We start from the raw sequence: 17,333 nt of genomic DNA, 5'->3' as shown, positions 1-17,333 counted from the left end.
TCAGCTCTCCTTCACTTGCCAGATATTAAACACATTACATGAAAGCAGGGTTGCGGCATTATTACTGCCCAATGATGCACTAGTAACTGTGATTGGTGAGGCCACATTGTATTTGGAACGCACAGATGCCATCTGCCACATGGACACATTGTGTTTTGCCCACCAATCACAACCAGGAAACATCATCGTTGTTATTAAGCAATCGGGAGACGTGCAAATGTGTCTATTGAAGTGCTCCAAATTTAGACCAATGCCATGATGATGTGTCTTCATGACTACTTCACGACTACGTCACGAATGCAAGCCCAGATGGGTCTCGCGTAGTACAGGAATATCAAAGTGAAAAACTGGTGCATCATTAGCCATTATGTAAGCCGAAAGACTTCAAAGTTACTAAGTGGATGAAACCGCGATATGTTGCCATGACGAGCCCCAACAAGGGCGAAACCGGTCGGTCGCTTCGCTTTTCATCTGCTTGGTGATAAGCTTTTGACTGATGTTCTTGTACTGCTAGAGGCCCTTCTCTAGCAAGACTGCAATTTTCCTTTGTACATATCCCTACTGCTTAATAACGGTGATGCTTCCTGGTTGTGATTGATGGGCAAAACACAATGTGTCGATGTGGCAGATCGCAATTGCATGTTCCAAAATATACAATTTTTTTTTTTTTTTTTTTTTTTTTGCCTTGTGCTCGGTATGGCTTCCCACTTTTGTCTAAAGCACCTACATCCCACCTGACCCACCACCACAGAATTCACAAACCCAGACATCAGCATATTTGGATTAAAAAGTCGAGTTTTCTCAATTCCAAACACAGGCATATTGTAGTGTTTCTAGAAACGTCATCTTTCATGAGGTACCAAGTTACTAGATTAAATAGGGATTACAGATACCATAAACATGCACAATGCACATTGCTACCTTTCGCAGCCTGTCAAGTCCATTTCCATTGCGTATTGCCGTCAACACGGCATCGTGTGAAGTCTCTTGCACAGCTCCATTCTTGTCATTTCTTTCCTCGGCCGTAACCTGCAGCATACAAGCAGGTACTGGACTTATTTTGACCTGCAGAGTGTCCCTCCCCCCTCCCACACCCCCACCATACCACGTTGTGGAATGCAATGAAAATATTTTGCCTTGCAACATACTCTTTATGATGGTCTCATCTTGTATGATTTTAAAAGTTAAATTTTCATTATTTTAATTTGTACTGTACTTTTAAAGCAATGGAGCAGTGCTCAGATCACAAGCCCAAAGAAAACAAAACAAATTCTTCCAAAAAAAATAAGTGGCCTTGGAGATGGTGTCAAATGGCTGGGGGGTTTGGGGGGGTAGGGTGAGGGGATATATTAAAAGCCCACTCTATACGCTATACCACAAGAACGTCTGTTGCAACCAACTTTTCCATGCGTTTTCTTACCATTTTTGTACAGGCTCTAAGGTTAGGCAACGGCTTCATACATTTATAGAACTAGGGCATGCCCGTACTATATCTATATCTAAAATTATATCCCCCCCTCTATTTACATGAAATGGTTTGGTCCAAAGCGAACGGCTTGCGAGTACGGTGACAATCCCCCCCCCCCCCCCTCTATTTACATGAAATGGTTTGGTCCAAAGCGAACGGCTTCCGGAGTTTGGTAAAGAAATCGCCATAGCGTGCACAAACGCGCAGGAAAGCGAAAGAATCGCAAATTAGTTTTAATTAGTTTTAAAACATAGTTTAACGCCAACATAGTTTGCCAACGTGAAATAAATGAATACGCTCTCAAATGTGCCGTCCGAGGCAGAGTCTGTTCGCCACGTTCGGCACACGTGATAGCTCGCTGCTCTCTGATTGGTTGAATCGTTTTTTGGACATAGCTCGGTAACTACTTGTCCGATTAATATGAAACCTTGAAAAGGCACATCCTCGGGTCCCCAGCAATATACCTGGCAAGTTTAAAGTATATCGGACCCGTGGTTGTCGAGAAACAGCGGTCACAGACAAACATACATACATACATACATACATACACACAGAGATTAGTGGAATTATAGATAGATACATTTATAGAATAGCAAGCCTAGGATGTGTGGAGTATCGTTGAGAGAGAGGAAGCCAAATGATGAATTGCGAAAGATGATGGGAATAGAGCCTGTGATGGATGCTGTGAAGAGGAACAGGTTGAGATGGTTTGGTCATGTGTTGAGGAAGGATGAAAGTGACTGGTTGAGTAGAGTGATGGAAATGAATGTAGAAGGAAGTAGAGGACGGGGAAGACCGAGAAAGACTTGGCTAAAGATGGTGGAAGAAGAAATGCGAGCAAGGGGGTTAACAGGGAGAGATGCAGAAAATAGGGAAAAATGGAGAAGATTGTCATGGGGCCCGCAAGGCTAACCCCCGCTCTAGCAGGGAAAATGGCCTTAAAATGCATGATGTTGTTGTTGTTGTTGTATTTATAGAAGAGCAATGTAAAGGTCCACATGCAGTAGATAAAATGTTAGGTAGAAGACGGTTCTTGGGGTTATACACAAGAAAACCCACATACACGGACATATCGCAAAAGACTATTCAATTCAACCTAACTCTTCATACAGCTAGGCTCCACCCCTTTAACTTAACCCCATAGGACAATGGCATGTATGGCATTTACCAAATGGCCAAAGGCACAGACATGCAACGAGATACAATGTCCTATTGCCACACAACACACAGCATTCATCACACGTGGCATAGTGTGAGATGACAAGCACCGACTAACTTGTTCCATGTGACAAAACATGTGATTCAATAGGTTGGGTGAAAGCTGCACCATGTATCCATGGCCACCTTAATAAATGCATAATATATGCTGGCATTTGAGATGCAGTTTTTATCTGTTAAATAACAAATTATTTATTCCACAAACGCATCACCTTTCCAATTGTGTAAAAAAAATTTGCTTGAGATATTTGCAAAAACCTCATAGACTTGAAATATCAAGTATCTCCAATACAGTGCTGTATATAACATTTTGGTATGAGTTTAGAAACCATGTTTTGCCAAGAGTTAGCGTTGCAGAAGGAAACTAAATAAAGACCGAAAGTCGAAGCGGTGTAGCCGGGCTTGTAAAATATTATAAACCACAAACTCAAACACGTTTGATTTGCTTTTTAAACAGTCGCTAATGCTGTCTATAACATTAAGCAAATAAATTTGGAGGAATCCCAACATCAGTGAGGTAAATTTTACTTGCAGAACTGAGGGAAGATCTACTGTAATCTATATACCCCGCAAGGGTTGGGTTAATAACATGCTATCAAAAAACCGAGGCCAATTCCGTACTTCCGCTGTTGTTTGTACCGTACACCGCTTATCATGGAATCATGAACCACACACCGATTCAATCCAATAACTTTATATTCACGACATTGGGATTAAAGTGTAATGGTAAAGCGCGGAGTTACGCGCGCTGCTTGTGAGCAAGGAGGAAGCGGACAAGCGGTAACATATAAACGTCTTTATTGTAAGACTACACTGTAACACTGAAAATGCTCCGGGCTGGTCGCCCGGTGTATATCATGAGGCCACACCTACCCCTCGGGCGTGGCCACCGCCCACTTGGTGCGTGGAATGATGTCGCCACGCCAGTGGGCTTTTGTGTCTGCCACACGCGCCCCCCCAGAATTCCCGCGCACCTGGAAGGCCAGTTTGCGGGGCAGACGAATGACCCGGCCGAAGCGCCCCCTGGCGATCGGCGGCGTCCGGGGTGCAGGGATGCCAGGTGGGATGCCCCTGGCTGCCCCTGGGATGGGTGCAGGACCGGGGGGCGGCGTGGCGGCGGGCTGGGCGGTGCCGGGGGTCCGCCCGCAGGAGGGCGGCCCCGACGTGGGGGTCGGGCCACTGGCGGTGGATGGTCCACATCGAGGTGGGCCGGCTTGAGGCGGTCTACCGAAACGCGGTCAGGAGTACCGCCGATGTCCAGGGTGAAGTGCTTCGCCCCGGTCTCCAGCACGCGGAAAGGCCCGTCGTACGGGGGCCGCAGTGGTGTCCGATGGGCATCGTGGCGGACGAAGACGTACTCCGCCGTGCGAAGCTCCGGGGCGACGTGCGTCGGTGGGTGCCCGTGGCATGCCGTTGGCACCGGGGCGAACCTCTGGGCGGTCTCTTGCAGAGCGGAGCGCTGCTGTGCCGCGGACCATGGTGCCGTGGAGTCGGGGAGGAACTCGCCCGGCACCCGCAGCGGTTGCCCGAAGACCAACTCCGCCGCGGATGTGCGCAGGTCCTCCTTGGGTGCCGTCCGGAGGCCCAGCAGGACCCAGGGGAGCCTGTCGACCCAGCCGCCGTCGCGGAGGGTGGCCCGGAGCGCGGCCTTCAATGAGCGGTGAAATCGCTCACACAGGCCGTTAGCCTGGGGGTGGTAGGCCGTGGTTCGGTGCAGCCGGACCCCGAGCCCCTGCGCAACCGCCCCCCAGAGCTCCGAGGTGAACTGGGGGCCGCGGTCGGATGAGATGTCTGAGGGGGCGCCGAACCGGGCGACCCAGGTGGCGATGAAAGCCTGCGCGACATCGGCCGCCGTTGTCGACGCCAAGGGCACGGCCTCCGGCCACCGGGTGGTGCGGTCCACCATGGTGAGGACGTAGGTGAAACCCCGCGAGGGGGGCAGAGGTCCCACCAGGTCCACGTGGACGTGGTCAAACCGGCGTTCCGGCACCGTGAACGGGGCCAACGGGGCCTGGGTGTGCCGGTGCACCTTGGCGCGCTGGCACGCGAGGCACGTCCTGGCCCAGCCGCGGACGGCCTTCCGGAGGCCATGCCAGACGAACTTGTCGGCGATCAGCCTTTGGGAGGCCCTCGCGCCCGGGTGGGACAGGCCGTGGATGGTGTCAAACACCTGGCGCTGCCATCCCGCGGGCACGATGGGGCGAGGACGCCCGAGGGAGACGTCGCACAAGAGGGCCGCGCCCGCGCCGTTGAATGGCACCTCGGTGACGCGGAGGCCCGTGACGGCGGTCCGCAAGGCCTGGACGTCGGGGTCAGCGGCCTGGTCCGCTGCCATCCGGGCATAGTCGATGCCGAGGTGGACTGCGTGGGCGACGGCCCGGGAAAGGCAATCCGCCACCGGGTTGTCCTTCCCCGCGACGTGCTGGATGTCCGTCGTGTACTCGGACACGGCCGAGAGGTGACGCTGCTGCCGGGCCGACCACGGCTCAGTGACCTTGCCCATCGCGAAGATCAGCGGCTTGTGGTCGACGAAGGCAGTGAACGCCCGGCCCTCGAGCAGATGGCGGAAGTGCCTGACCGCCAAGTGAAGTCCGAGCAACTCGCGGTTGAAGGTACTGTAACGGCGTTCGGGCGGGCGAAGCTGCCGGCTAAAGAACGCCAGCGGTTGCCAAGCTCCACGCACCCATTGCTCGTGCACCGCGCCCACCGCGTAGTCCGAGGCATCGGTGGTGAGGGCGATCGGTGCATCGGGCGCCGGGTGCGCGAGCATGGTGGCGTTAGCCAAGGCGAGCTTCGCGCCCGTGAACGCCGTGTCCATCTGCTCGGTCCAGGTAACGTCGCCTTTGCCCGGCTTACCTCGGAGAGCTTCGTGCAGGGGGCGCAGGAGCTGGGCGATACGGGGCAGGAACCGATGGTAAAAGTTCACCATGCCCAGGAACTCCTGCAGCCCTCTGATCGTGCGGGGGCGCGGAAACCCCTTCACCGCCTCCACCTTGGCCGGCAGGGGGACGGCTCCGTGCCTGGTGACACGGTGCCCCAGAAAATCGATTGTGGCGGCGCCGAACCGGCACTTTGCGGGGTTTACAATCAGGCCATGCTGGCCCAGGCGTTCGAAGAGCGTGCGGAGGTGGCGTAGGTGCTCTTCGCGGGACGCGCTGGCGACGAGGATATCGTCCAGGTAGACGTAGACAAAGTCCAAGTCGCGCAGGACGCTGTCCGTCAGTCGCTGGAACGCCTGAGCCGCATTCTTCAGACCGAAGGGCATGCGCAGGAACTCGAAGAGTCCGAATGGCGTGATGACCGCCGTCTTCGGGACGTCCTCCGGCCTGACGGGGACCTGATGGTAGCCGCGTATGAGGTCCACCTTCGAGAAGAAGGACCTGCCCGCCAAACGGGCGGAAAAGTCCTGAATGTGGGGGACGGGGGTAGCGGTCGGGAGTCGTGGCGTCATTGAGACGGCGATAGTCCCCGCACGGTCGCCATCCCCCGCCGGGTTTCGGCACGATGTGCAGCGGCGACGCCCAAGCGCTCTCTGAGCGCCGAACGATGCCGAGTCGCTCCAGGGTGGCGAACCCCGCTTTTGCCACCGCCAGCTTCGTCGGCTCGAGGCGGCGTGCTCGGGCGTAGACCGGTGGCCCGACGGTGGGGATGTGATGGGCCACCCCGTGCTTGACGGCCCCCGCCGAGAAGGTGGGCCGCGTGAGGGCCGGGAAGCTGGCGAGGAGGCGGGTGAATGCGTCCGCTGCCGGAAGCGTACAGACCAACGTGGCCGGAACCGAATCGTTCGGCAAGCCGCTTGGCAAGCCGCCCGTTGAGCTGGGCAACGCACAAGCGAGCGAGCTGAACGTCTCGGCCTGGACAAGCCGTCTGCGCTTGACGTCGACCAGGAGCCCATTAGCGCACAGGAAGTCCGCGCCAAGCAGTGCCATGGGCACGTCGGCGGTGACGAACGTCCATCGGAAAACCTGCCCTCCAAACCGCAGAGAGAGGCAGCGTTTTCCGTACGTACGGATGGGCGTCCCGTTCGCGGCAAGCAGTGCGGGGCCCCCACCCGCGGCGTGCTTGTCTGACGTGCCGGCGGGAATGACACTCACCTGCGCTCCCGTGTCGCACAGGTAACGGCGCCCGGAGAAGGTGTCCGTTATGAACAGCAGGCTGCTCGAACGGCCGGCGCTCATCGCCACTATTGAGCGCCGGCCCGGGCGTTTCCCGACCCGTTGAAGGAGCACGGCGGATGACACCGCCGAGCTTCGTGGCCGAACCTGGCGTGGAACCAGCACCAGGTGGTGGAGCTGGGGGAGCGCGGCTGGCTCCGCCAGACCGGTGGAGTTGGCGGGTTTCCCCGCGGTGGCGGTTTTCGCCGCGGCGGTGGGCGGGGCGTGGCGGCGCTCACGAGGCGCGTATCAGCATGCTGCTGAACATCAGCGTGCTGTAGAAGCGGATGCTGTGGAACATGCTGCTGAACATCAGCGTCGAGGGCCGTGACGGCCACGCCGACGCTCGCCCGCGTGTCCGAAGCGGCGAAGTACCTGTCCGCCTCGGCTGCCAATGCTCGGGGTTCCGTTCGCTCGGTCCCGGCCAACGCGAGGCGAACCTGCGCTGGAAGTTGGCACCGGAAAAGCGCCCGGAATAGCGAACCGGGGGCCTCGTCGCCCAACAGGGACAGCATATGGTCCATTCGGACCGACGGGCGCGTCTCACCGAGCTCGGGGAGATCCAGGAGGCGGTCGGCACGTGCGTCGTCCGTGAGGCCGAACGTGGCTAGGAGTCGCCGCTTGAGTGTCTCGTACTTGTGGCCGTCCAGTGGGTGGCGAAGGACGGACACAACTCGAGCGGCCGTGCCGGGCCCGAGGGAGGCGACGACATGGCAGTAGCGCAGGTCGTCGTTGGTGAGGCGCCGAAGCTGAAACTGGGCTTCGGCTTGAACGAACCAGACCTCGGCCTGGGCCTCCCAAAATTCGGGAAGTTTAATCGCCATTGCCATGGCGTCGTGTTCGGAAGGATCGCTTCGGCAGATCCAACGTCGAGGTTCACCAGTAAAGCGCGGAGTTACGCGCGCTGCTTGTGAGCAAGGAGGAAGCGGACAAGCGGTAACATATAAACGTCTTTATTGTAAGACTACACTGTAACACTGAAAATGCTCCGGGCTGGTCGCCCGGTGTATATCATGAGGCCACACCTACCCCTCGGGCGTGGCCACCGCCCACTTGGTGCGTGGAATGATGTCGCCACGCCAGTGGGCTTTTGTGTCCGCCACAATGGTCATATTTACTATATTATTATTATTATTATTATTACGAGCAGAGTACCCGCCCTACGGGCGGACCCTATGGGCATTCTTGTTCCAAGCGTACAACACATTTTCTGCCATCTCTTATTACCCTGTGCTCGCGAAGCAAAAAGCGGGGTTACGCATTCAGTTATATACGTACGTGTCTGCATTTCAGTAAGGTCAAGTCTATGCCATGTCTGCATTTTAAAAATTCATTTTCTCGGCAACCGTTGGTCCGATTGACATAAAATTTTCACCTTAGGAGGGCCTCCTTCCATAGAATATTTTAGTGAATATTATGACGTCATAGGTCACGTGGTACAGGCGCCATATTGGAAAAACGTTACACCTCTATATCTCCGAAACTGCTCAATGGAAAAAATGTAAACATGGCTCATTGTCAAGTACTCACCATGGGGAATAAGATATGTTTATGATGATGTCATCGGTGCCTTAATCATGACGTCATAATTCAACAAGTACAACACTTGATGTGATCAGTATGAAAAAAAAAAAATCCTCTGCAACTGTTAGTCCGATTGGCACGAAATTTTCAGAATATGAGCGGCTCTTCCTGTGGAATTTTTTAAATGATAATCATGACGTCATATGTCACGTGGTACAGGCGCCATCTTGGAAAAATCGAAAAAAGGTTGCCTCTATATCCTCTCTATCCTCTATATCTCCTCTATATATACATCTATAACTCCATATCTATATCTATAACCTCTATCTCCGAAACCGCTCCATGGGAAAAAACAAACATGGCTCATTGTCAAGTACTCCGCTTGGGGAATAAGATATGTTAATGATGATGTCATCAGTGCTTTAATTATGACGTCATAATTCGACAAGTACAGGGTCCGGCTGGGAGGGGTGACGATTTTCAGAAAACTCGTACAGTTATTTTTTGTCGAATTTCAAATTTTTTTTATTTTAAAGACTACATATATAATGCCATTTAATACACTGTAACAAAGACATTTAAAAAATGTAATTCATGTTTGAATTGGGTATAACAATGCAAGTGGGGGGTCTAGCGCATGCGTGAGATGGCTGTTGGTTACTCGTTGTTAGGCGCCATTTCAGTAGCCATGAAGCTGTGGACGCTGGAACATCGCGTCTTTGTTGTTGAGACGTTTAATCAAACGGGTAGTTCGGTGGTGCTTACACAGCGCAGATTTCGTACTCACTTCAATGTTGGTCGACGTGGCGCCGTTCCGTCTTGAAACACAATATTGAAGTGGGTAAAAAAACTTCAGGACAACTGGACCTGTGAGGCCGGGAGCAGCTTGGGGAGGTGATCGAACCGTTACGACCCCGGAAAACATCGAAAGGGTTCGACAAGCTGTGGAGGCCAGCCCTCGTCGGTCAGCGGTACGGCACGCTCGCGCTCTACGGATGTCAGACAGATCAGTTTGTCGAATTTTGCACTTGGACCTTCATTATCACGCGTACAAAATCATGGTGGTTCAAGAACTGCAGCAGAATGATTTCGTACGGCGGTTTACGTTCGCAGAAAGAATGCTGGAACTGCTGAGGGATGCTGCTGTGCTGAGAAATGCTGGAACTTTTCCGCGCGTCTGCAAGAATGCTTGGACAAGAACGGCCGCCATTTAGATGATGTCATTTTTCAAACATGAATTACATTTTTTTTAAATGTCTTTGTTACAGTGTATTACATGGCATTATATATGTAGTCTTTTAAAAAAATAAAAATTGAAATTCGACTAAAAATAACTGTGTACGAGTTTTCTGAAAATCGTCATCTCCCTGACGGACCCTGTACAACGCTTGATTCGATCAGTATGAATTTTTTTTCTTTGAAATTATTGGTCCAATTGACACGAAATTTTCACCATAGGAGGGCCTCCTCCTGTAGAATATTTCAATGATTATTATGACGTCATAGGTTACGTGGTGCAGGCGCCATCTTGGAAAAACTTCGCACCTCTACATCTCTGAAACCACTCCATGGAGAAAACGAGACCTGGCTCATTGTCACCGACTCCCCATGGGGAATAAGATATGTTAATGTATTTTTTTATTTATTATTATTATTATTTTTTATTTTTTATTTTTTTTGTATACAAGATCGAGGCTCGTGAAAGAGCGAACATTAATCACACAGCAAGACAAACCGACACATAAAACATATAACATCGGGAGCGGTAGACAAGATGGGGAGAGAGGGGGAAGGACACAAACACAACATTTGAGAGCAGGGACCGAGAGACATGGAGACATCGAGAGATCTGAGAGAGGGCGAGGGCTTTGGGGGGGGGGGCATGGGAAGGGGGCGGTGGGAGAGGTATAAAACATATGGACACTGCCAGGACTTCCAGGAAAGAAGTTGGAATTTCAAACAAGGTGGATCTGGGGTGAATTAGCGGGGGTAGAAAAGATCAAGGTTTTGGATGGGGGAAGATAAGAGATGGTGGTGAACAGCTGTTTTAAAGACCTGGAGGGAGGAGTGGGATTGAAGGGAGTGAGGGAGTTTGTTCCAGAGGCGGGAGAAAAGAGGAATGAAAGAGTGAAGGTGAGCAGAGAGCCGAGATTTCGGCAGTTTAACCATCAGAGGGTTGCTGGCAGATCTTGTGCGACCTGTAGGAATATTTGGGGGACAGAGCACAGAGAGAGCTGGGGGTGCAAGGCCGGAGAGGAGTCGGTAGAAGACAGAAAGACCACCTACCTGCCTGCGGTGAGTGAGTGAAAGGCCCTCAGAGATAGCTTCATCGCGGGAGATTCCAATAATTCTGAAAGCTTTGGTTTCAACAGCGTGAAGCCGAGCTAGGTGTGAGGCAGGAGCACCGGCCCATAGGGGAGAACAGTATTCCATTGAGCTGCGGATGAAAGCCTTGTATGTGGTGAGGAGCTCAGGTGTGCCGAGGAAGGACTTCGCACGACGGAGGATGCCCAGTCGGCGACTGGCTTTGGAGGCCAGCTTGGAAATGTGGTTTTCCCAAGAAAGATCATGGCAGATAGTGAGACCCAAAAGCTTGAGCGACAGAACTTCTTGGAGAGGATTGTTGAGAAAGTAGATGGGAGGGTTGTCCAGTCGATCTTTTCGGAGAGACATAGTAAGAGAGTGAGATTTGTCAGGATTGAAAGACATGTTCCACTTGTTTGACCAGTCTGTGATTTTGTCCAAGTCTTCAGAGAGTGAGGAGGCTGCAGACTGCCGATCTGAGGGAAGAGGAATGGAGCGGCAGAGAGTGGAGTCATCAGCAAAGAGATAGAGAGGATTTTCAAGAGAGTCAGAGAGATCATTGATGAAGACCAGAAAAAGCACGGGGCCCAGAACACTGCCTTGGGGAACTCCAGCCTGAACAGGAAGAGGAGATGAGAGAAACCCATTCAGGGCCACACGTTGACGGCGACTAGAGAGGAAGTCCGCAAGCCATGCGTGGAGATTTCCATGGATACCAAAGGAGTTTCCATGGATACCAAATGATGATGTCATCAGTGCCTTCGTTATGACGTCATAATTCGACAAATACAACACTTATCCATCCGATCATTAATTTTTTTTCAGCAACTGTTGGTCTGATAGACACTGAATTTTCACCATAGGAGCGCCTCCTCCTTTGGAATATTTTAATGATAATCATGATGTCATAGGTCATGTGTTACAGGCGCTATCTTGGAAAAACCGAAAAACGTTGCACCTCTTCATCTCCAAAACCGCTCTATGGAAAAAGTTGAACGTGGCTCATTGTAAATAACTCCATATGGGGAATAGGTGTTGTTAACGATGACGTCATTGTTGCCATAATTATGACATCATAAATCGGCAGGGACAACACTTAGTCTGATCAGTTTGAAATTTATTGAGCATGATCTATGCAACAATTTATTTAGAGAATATAAATTTACGATGTCATCGCTCACGTGGTCTGGCAGCCATATTGGATCAAAAAAATAAAAGAAACGTTCAAAAACAAGAGTTGGCTCACACCAAGTTGAATGTGCAGGGTAAGTATTCTATGAATACCATCTAGTTGGAGGATAGTTTCTGCTGATACAACTGCTTTGACTTGGATTTCTTGAATATTTCCTTTGGTAATATTGCTGGCTCTGGTCAACTTAGGTAGCCGTGGTTTTTGAGGTATCTCAATTTTCCAGAAAAACAAACATCAACCGTCACCCTAGCTAACAATACCCATGACCAAACCACACTCACCTCGTCCCCCCTCCTCCCCCTTCCAACAATTCCTCAAAATCCCTCTTCAACCATCACCCTAGCTAACAATACCCATGACAACCCCACACCCCCCCTTCAAAATCCCCCGTCAACCATCACCCGAGCTAGCAATACCCACGACAACCCCACACCCCCCCCCCCTTCAACAGTCACCAGAGCTAACAATACCCATGACAACCCCACACCTCACCCCCACCTCCCACCCTCCCCTCCACCACCTCCTCAAAATCCCCCTTCAACCATCACCCTAACTAACAATACCCATGACAACCCCACACCACCCCCCCACCCTCCCTTCAAAATCCCCCTTCAACTGTCACCAGAGCTAACAATACCCATGACAACCCCACACCACCCCCCCCCCCCACACCCTCCCCTCCACCACCTCAAAACTCCCCTTCAACCATCACCCTAGCTAACAATACCCACGACAACCCCACACCTCCCACCCACCCTCCCATCCACAATCTCCTCAAAATCCCCCTTCAACAGTCACCCGAGCTAACAATACCCACAACAACCCCACAACACCCTCTTTCCTCCCCTCCACCATCCTCTCACAACCCCCCATCAACAATCACCCTAGCTAACAATACTTATGACCATCCCACACCATCTCTCTGTTCAACTTAGGTGCCCTTGGGTTTTGAGGCATCCCAATTTCCCCCAAAAAATAAACCATCAACCACCACCCTACTAGCCAAGAGTACCCACGACCAACCTACAAACCCTCCCCCCCACCCCCTGCCCATCCACCATGCTCTCACCATCCCCCTACAACTGTCACCCTAGCCAACAATACTCATGACCACCCCTCACCACCACTACACAATCCCCCATCAACAATCACCGTAACTAACAATACTCATGACCTCTTCCCCCACACAACCCCCCAACAACAATTGCCCCTAGATAACAATACCCACGACCAACTTACACACCCGCCGCCTCCAACATCCCCAATCATTATGGGAATCCGAGCAGCTCGGAATGCACTGTCTCTATGTGCTGTCACCAGCAGGATCACAGTGAGTTCACAATGTGATGTCACTGGAAAACTCGACACTGATTTTTCAGCACTTTATGATTCACAAACAAAATAAAATCCCCTTCAAATTAGACTGTGATTGATTGTCAATGGTTTTCAGAAGAAAAAAAAAATTGAATTTGGGTTCCCCTTTAAGGGTCTTTTGGATCTTTAGTGTCTTTAGAGTGTTTTTGGTCTTTTCAGTCTTCAGGGTGTTTTTGGTCTTTTCAGTCTTCAGGGTCTTTTTGGTGTTTTGGTGTTTTGGTGTTTTGGTCTTCATGGTATTTAAGGGTATTTTGGGTCTTTGGGGTCCATTGGGTCTCCAGGGTCTTTTCGGTGTTCGGGGTCTTTTGGGTATTTTCAGTGTTTTTGGGGGTATTCAGGATTTTTTGGGGTCTTCAGGATATTTTGGGTCTTCGGGGTCTTTTCGGTGTTCAGGGTTTTTGGGGGGTCTTTGGGTTTTTTTAAGGTCTGCAGGATAATTTGGGTCTTTGGGATCCTTTCAATATTTCAGATATTTGGGGTCTTTTCGGTGTTCGGGTCTTTTTAGTCTTTGGGGTCTTTTGGGTCTTCGAGGTATTTTCAGTCTTTGGGGTATTTTAGGTATTTGGAGTCTTTTAGGTATTTTAGGTCTTCGGGGTCTTTTCAGACTTTGGGGTATTTTAGGTCATCGGGGTCTTTTCGGTGTTTGGGGTTTTTTGGGGTCTTTTGGATATTTTGATCCTTTCAATATTTCGGGTCTTTGGGGTCTTTTCGATATTTGGTGTCTTTTGGGTATTTTCAGTCTTTGGGATATTTTAGGTGTTTGGGGTCTTTTCAGTCTTTGGGGTATTTTATGTCTTTGGGGGTCTTTTCAGTCTTTGAGGTATTTTGTGTCTTCGGCGTGTTTTGGGCCTTTTCAGTCTTCGGGGTCTTTTGGGTCTTCGGTGTCTTTTGGGGTGTTTTATGTCCTTGGGGTATTTTGGGTTCTCGGGGGGATGGTGTCTTTTGGGTCCTCTGGGTACTTCAGGTTAAGTATTTCAGGTTATATTTGTGGGTGGAGTCAGGTCAGCTGTCCAACCAATAGGTGAAGTGCGGACATACATACATACAAACACTTGCTCTTGTATATATAAGAGATAACGAAAACAATACTACTGAAACGATACAACTGTATTAATAAACCTGGGCTTAATTTGTCCGTAGCAGCCCGAAGGTGAAGCATAAAGCCTGAGGCCTATACGTACCGTATTGTTGGAAGAGACGTAACGTCTATGCTTTCGATATTTGATGGTCATTTTAACAACCTGTTTGTTTGGGTTTCACACTGAATGAAAAACGTAAACGTAGAGCATGGTGAATGTGATATATGACAGGTTCGACGATATGATCTGCCTGAACGAATTAAATGGAATTTAAAATTTTGGAATTAAAATTGGAATTAAAATGGCGATGTGCAGAGTCAGCTGCCATACCGCCATAATGACATCAGACGTAATCACATCACCCTGTCATGTGACCAGATCCTCAGCTCTGATTGGTATACGTTTGAGGGGACATACATACAGATGGATAAACACTGTTCTAGACAGCATTGCCCTATGGGCTACGCCGTAAAAATAAAAATGCATCCAGACAAAAACATTTGATGAGGTCAACAGTCATGGAATATGCTTTGCCTTTATTAAGTGGATCAAAAATACTGAACAAGGCAAAAATGCTTTGAATACACGAAAGCCAAACCCAATTACTTGGAATTGGAAAGAGAAAGGAAATTCTAGATTGATAGTGTACCTTTTTGAGTCTCTCACTTCCTCCCAACTGGATTTCCTCCATGAGGTCACTGTGCCGCGACGTCTCTTTTGGAGGTGGCTTCTGAACAATGGTCTTGAACTTCTGTACAGGACCAAACATCGCGGCTCCAGATGATGGTGAAAGGGAGTCCGGCTCTCGAGGAGCACTATCACAGCAGCCATCAATGATTAGAGGTGGCTGGAAGAAAGGATTTGCTCTAGGCAACCTCTGCGGCATTCCACGAGAACGGGATGTCTCTAAATAAGTCGATTTGGTTTCAATGTTGCCAGTAGTCCCTCTTTGGGAAAGTAGTGCTGAAGTGTCTTTGTTGGATTGGGCTCCACGTGCAGCAATTCCAGTCAATGACGCAGCCTTATTAAATGGAAATGTACGGCTAGGCAAATGAGTTGGCCTGTGAGCTCTGTAAGGCATTGGCATAGAGCCAAACCCTTCAATGACCACCACTCTGGATGTTGAAACCTGCTCTCCTGGCAGAGGTCTATCTGAAGAAAACTCTGGTGGTGGAGGAATGATATGACTGCCTACCAGATTAAATGTTGGCTTGGGAGGGACAATGGGAGACATGGGTTTTCTAACCGCATCCTTTTGCTTTCCTTCATCAAACGTCTCTCGAGGTGACCGAAGGGAATTCTTTCGGGCAACTGCAGATGTCACGTACTGAGATGAGGAGGAGGAGGAGGAGGAAGAGCGTGCAAGCCAAAAGGGAGGAGCCTCAACATGAGCACCTGGGTGCTGCTTTTGAGCATTGGCTCCAGGAATATCTTTTGCTGTTAGTTTCCCTTGTGGGCTCAATGGTTTGCCGGTTGTGTCGCCAACAGAATCCAACGTGGACACTTCAGACCTCTTGCCCACATCCACATGCTCACCCTGCGCCGGAGTTTTGTCAGCAAAGGATAACGCTGGCACACTGCCGTCGCTGGAGATTTTCTCACGGCTGCTTGCCAGCGAGTTGGGCCCAGGCTGTAGCAAGACTTTAGCATCCAGATCATTTCTTTTATCTTGTATATTTTCAGCCTTCACATCATTAGAGGATGCATATGATGCCCTCTCAGCCATAATGACCGATGCAGGTTTCGAGGGAACAACCTTAAACGTGGTCAAGCCAACCTTAGGTGTATAATCCCTGGTAACCTCATCAGTTCTTTTTCGTGTCAGACATCCTGCCGAAAGATCGGAGTTGGTTCTTGTTTTTCAAAACGGTGAAGAGGAGCACCGCTGCGGTTAGATGGTGCTGAAACTGCATTGGTGACCTTTTGCTCAGAATAGCTATGAGAAGCAAATGCAGAGGATTTGTTATTAGTTATACCATTTTCTACTTTAGGCTCATTGAATAACGTTTGTGCTTTTGATTGATCATGGATGTCCAAACTTTTTGCAAGGTCATTCTCAGTGGATAAGGACTTTTCATTCTTGCGTATTTGGTCTTCACTGGTTGATGAATAATCATTTTGCGGTATTACCACTGCTTTTATAGGATTCGTTTTATTGACCGTAGAAGCAGCTCCACTTTCAGAATATCCTGCTGATTTTGAAGGCTCTTTTGCATGATCAGCTGTATAAGACTGAGAAACATTGCCCTTGCTTTTCTGCTGAACCCTCATGAGGAAACTCGAGTTCGTACTACTGCTGGGCCGCTGGTTCACAGCTTGCTGTTGAGTTTTTTCAAAACCCGCTTTCGTGTTCTGCATCTCCTCATTAAACATCCGCTGCTTATCCTCATAGGCTTTGATAAACTGCAGAGCCTTCGTCGAAGGCCCTCGCCATGGAGCTTCGGCGACTACAGACGACGTGTCGGGCACCTGCCCAGCTTCATGCACTGCACTTCCATTTGGCTGTGTACCTGGCTCCTCCACCGTTGCTTTTGACACACCATCTTTGGCCAATGCAAAATCATTGGTGCCATGCGTTTCTGTCAATGAGAGTTTCCAATATTAATCACGTTTGACATTTATTGATAACTTGAAGAGCATATGTATGAAATTGAATATTTGTATCCACAAGCCATTTTCTATTTTTACAAATACTGCATGAATCGTACACAGAAATTCAATACTGCTGGGTCGTAAATATGGGGAAAGGCCTGTAAGTAAAAATGAGGTACCCATTTTTGTCCACAAAACAAGTGTCCCGGTGTGTACCCTGGCTTAGAATAGGTACACCGTATCCCTGCGTGTCGTAAGAGGCGACAAAGAGGGTTGGCGTCAGGAAGGGCATCTGGCCATAAAAACATTGCCTCAAAAAGAGAACCATGACAATTACAACTACATATGGGCAGGGTACAGCCCGAAGTTGAGATCGGTTTCTGAGGTTTGGGACATGGAATGTAGGGACAATGACAGGGAGATCAGGA

At 50.1% G+C, this 17,333-nt stretch overlaps 1 protein-coding gene across 1 annotated transcript in view; it reads right to left on the bottom strand.

Annotated features, from left to right (window-relative positions):
- The window catches only part of LOC137418590 (uncharacterized), a 30,263-nt gene extending 14,131 nt beyond the window's left edge, over positions 1–16,132 (bottom strand). Inside the window, exons 1-2 of the mRNA XM_068104688.2 lie at positions 14,963–16,132; positions 922–1,029 (exon numbers count right to left, since the gene is read on the bottom strand). Of these exons, the coding sequence (XP_067960789.2) occupies positions 922–1,029; positions 14,963–16,039 (1,185 nt within the window). The 5' untranslated portion in view covers positions 16,040–16,132. The remainder of the gene's footprint in view (positions 1–921; positions 1,030–14,962) is intronic.
- Positions 16,133–17,333: the final 1,201 nt, after the last annotated feature.

Source organism: Myxine glutinosa, unplaced genomic scaffold, assembly GCF_964187855.1.
Source record: "Myxine glutinosa unplaced genomic scaffold, kmMyxGlut1.1 SCAFFOLD_651, whole genome shotgun sequence".
Lineage (NCBI taxonomy): Eukaryota > Metazoa > Chordata > Myxini > Myxiniformes > Myxinidae > Myxine > Myxine glutinosa.
The sequence above is the reverse complement of the archived record's forward strand: the minus strand, read 5'-3'. Positions and strand labels throughout refer to the sequence as shown.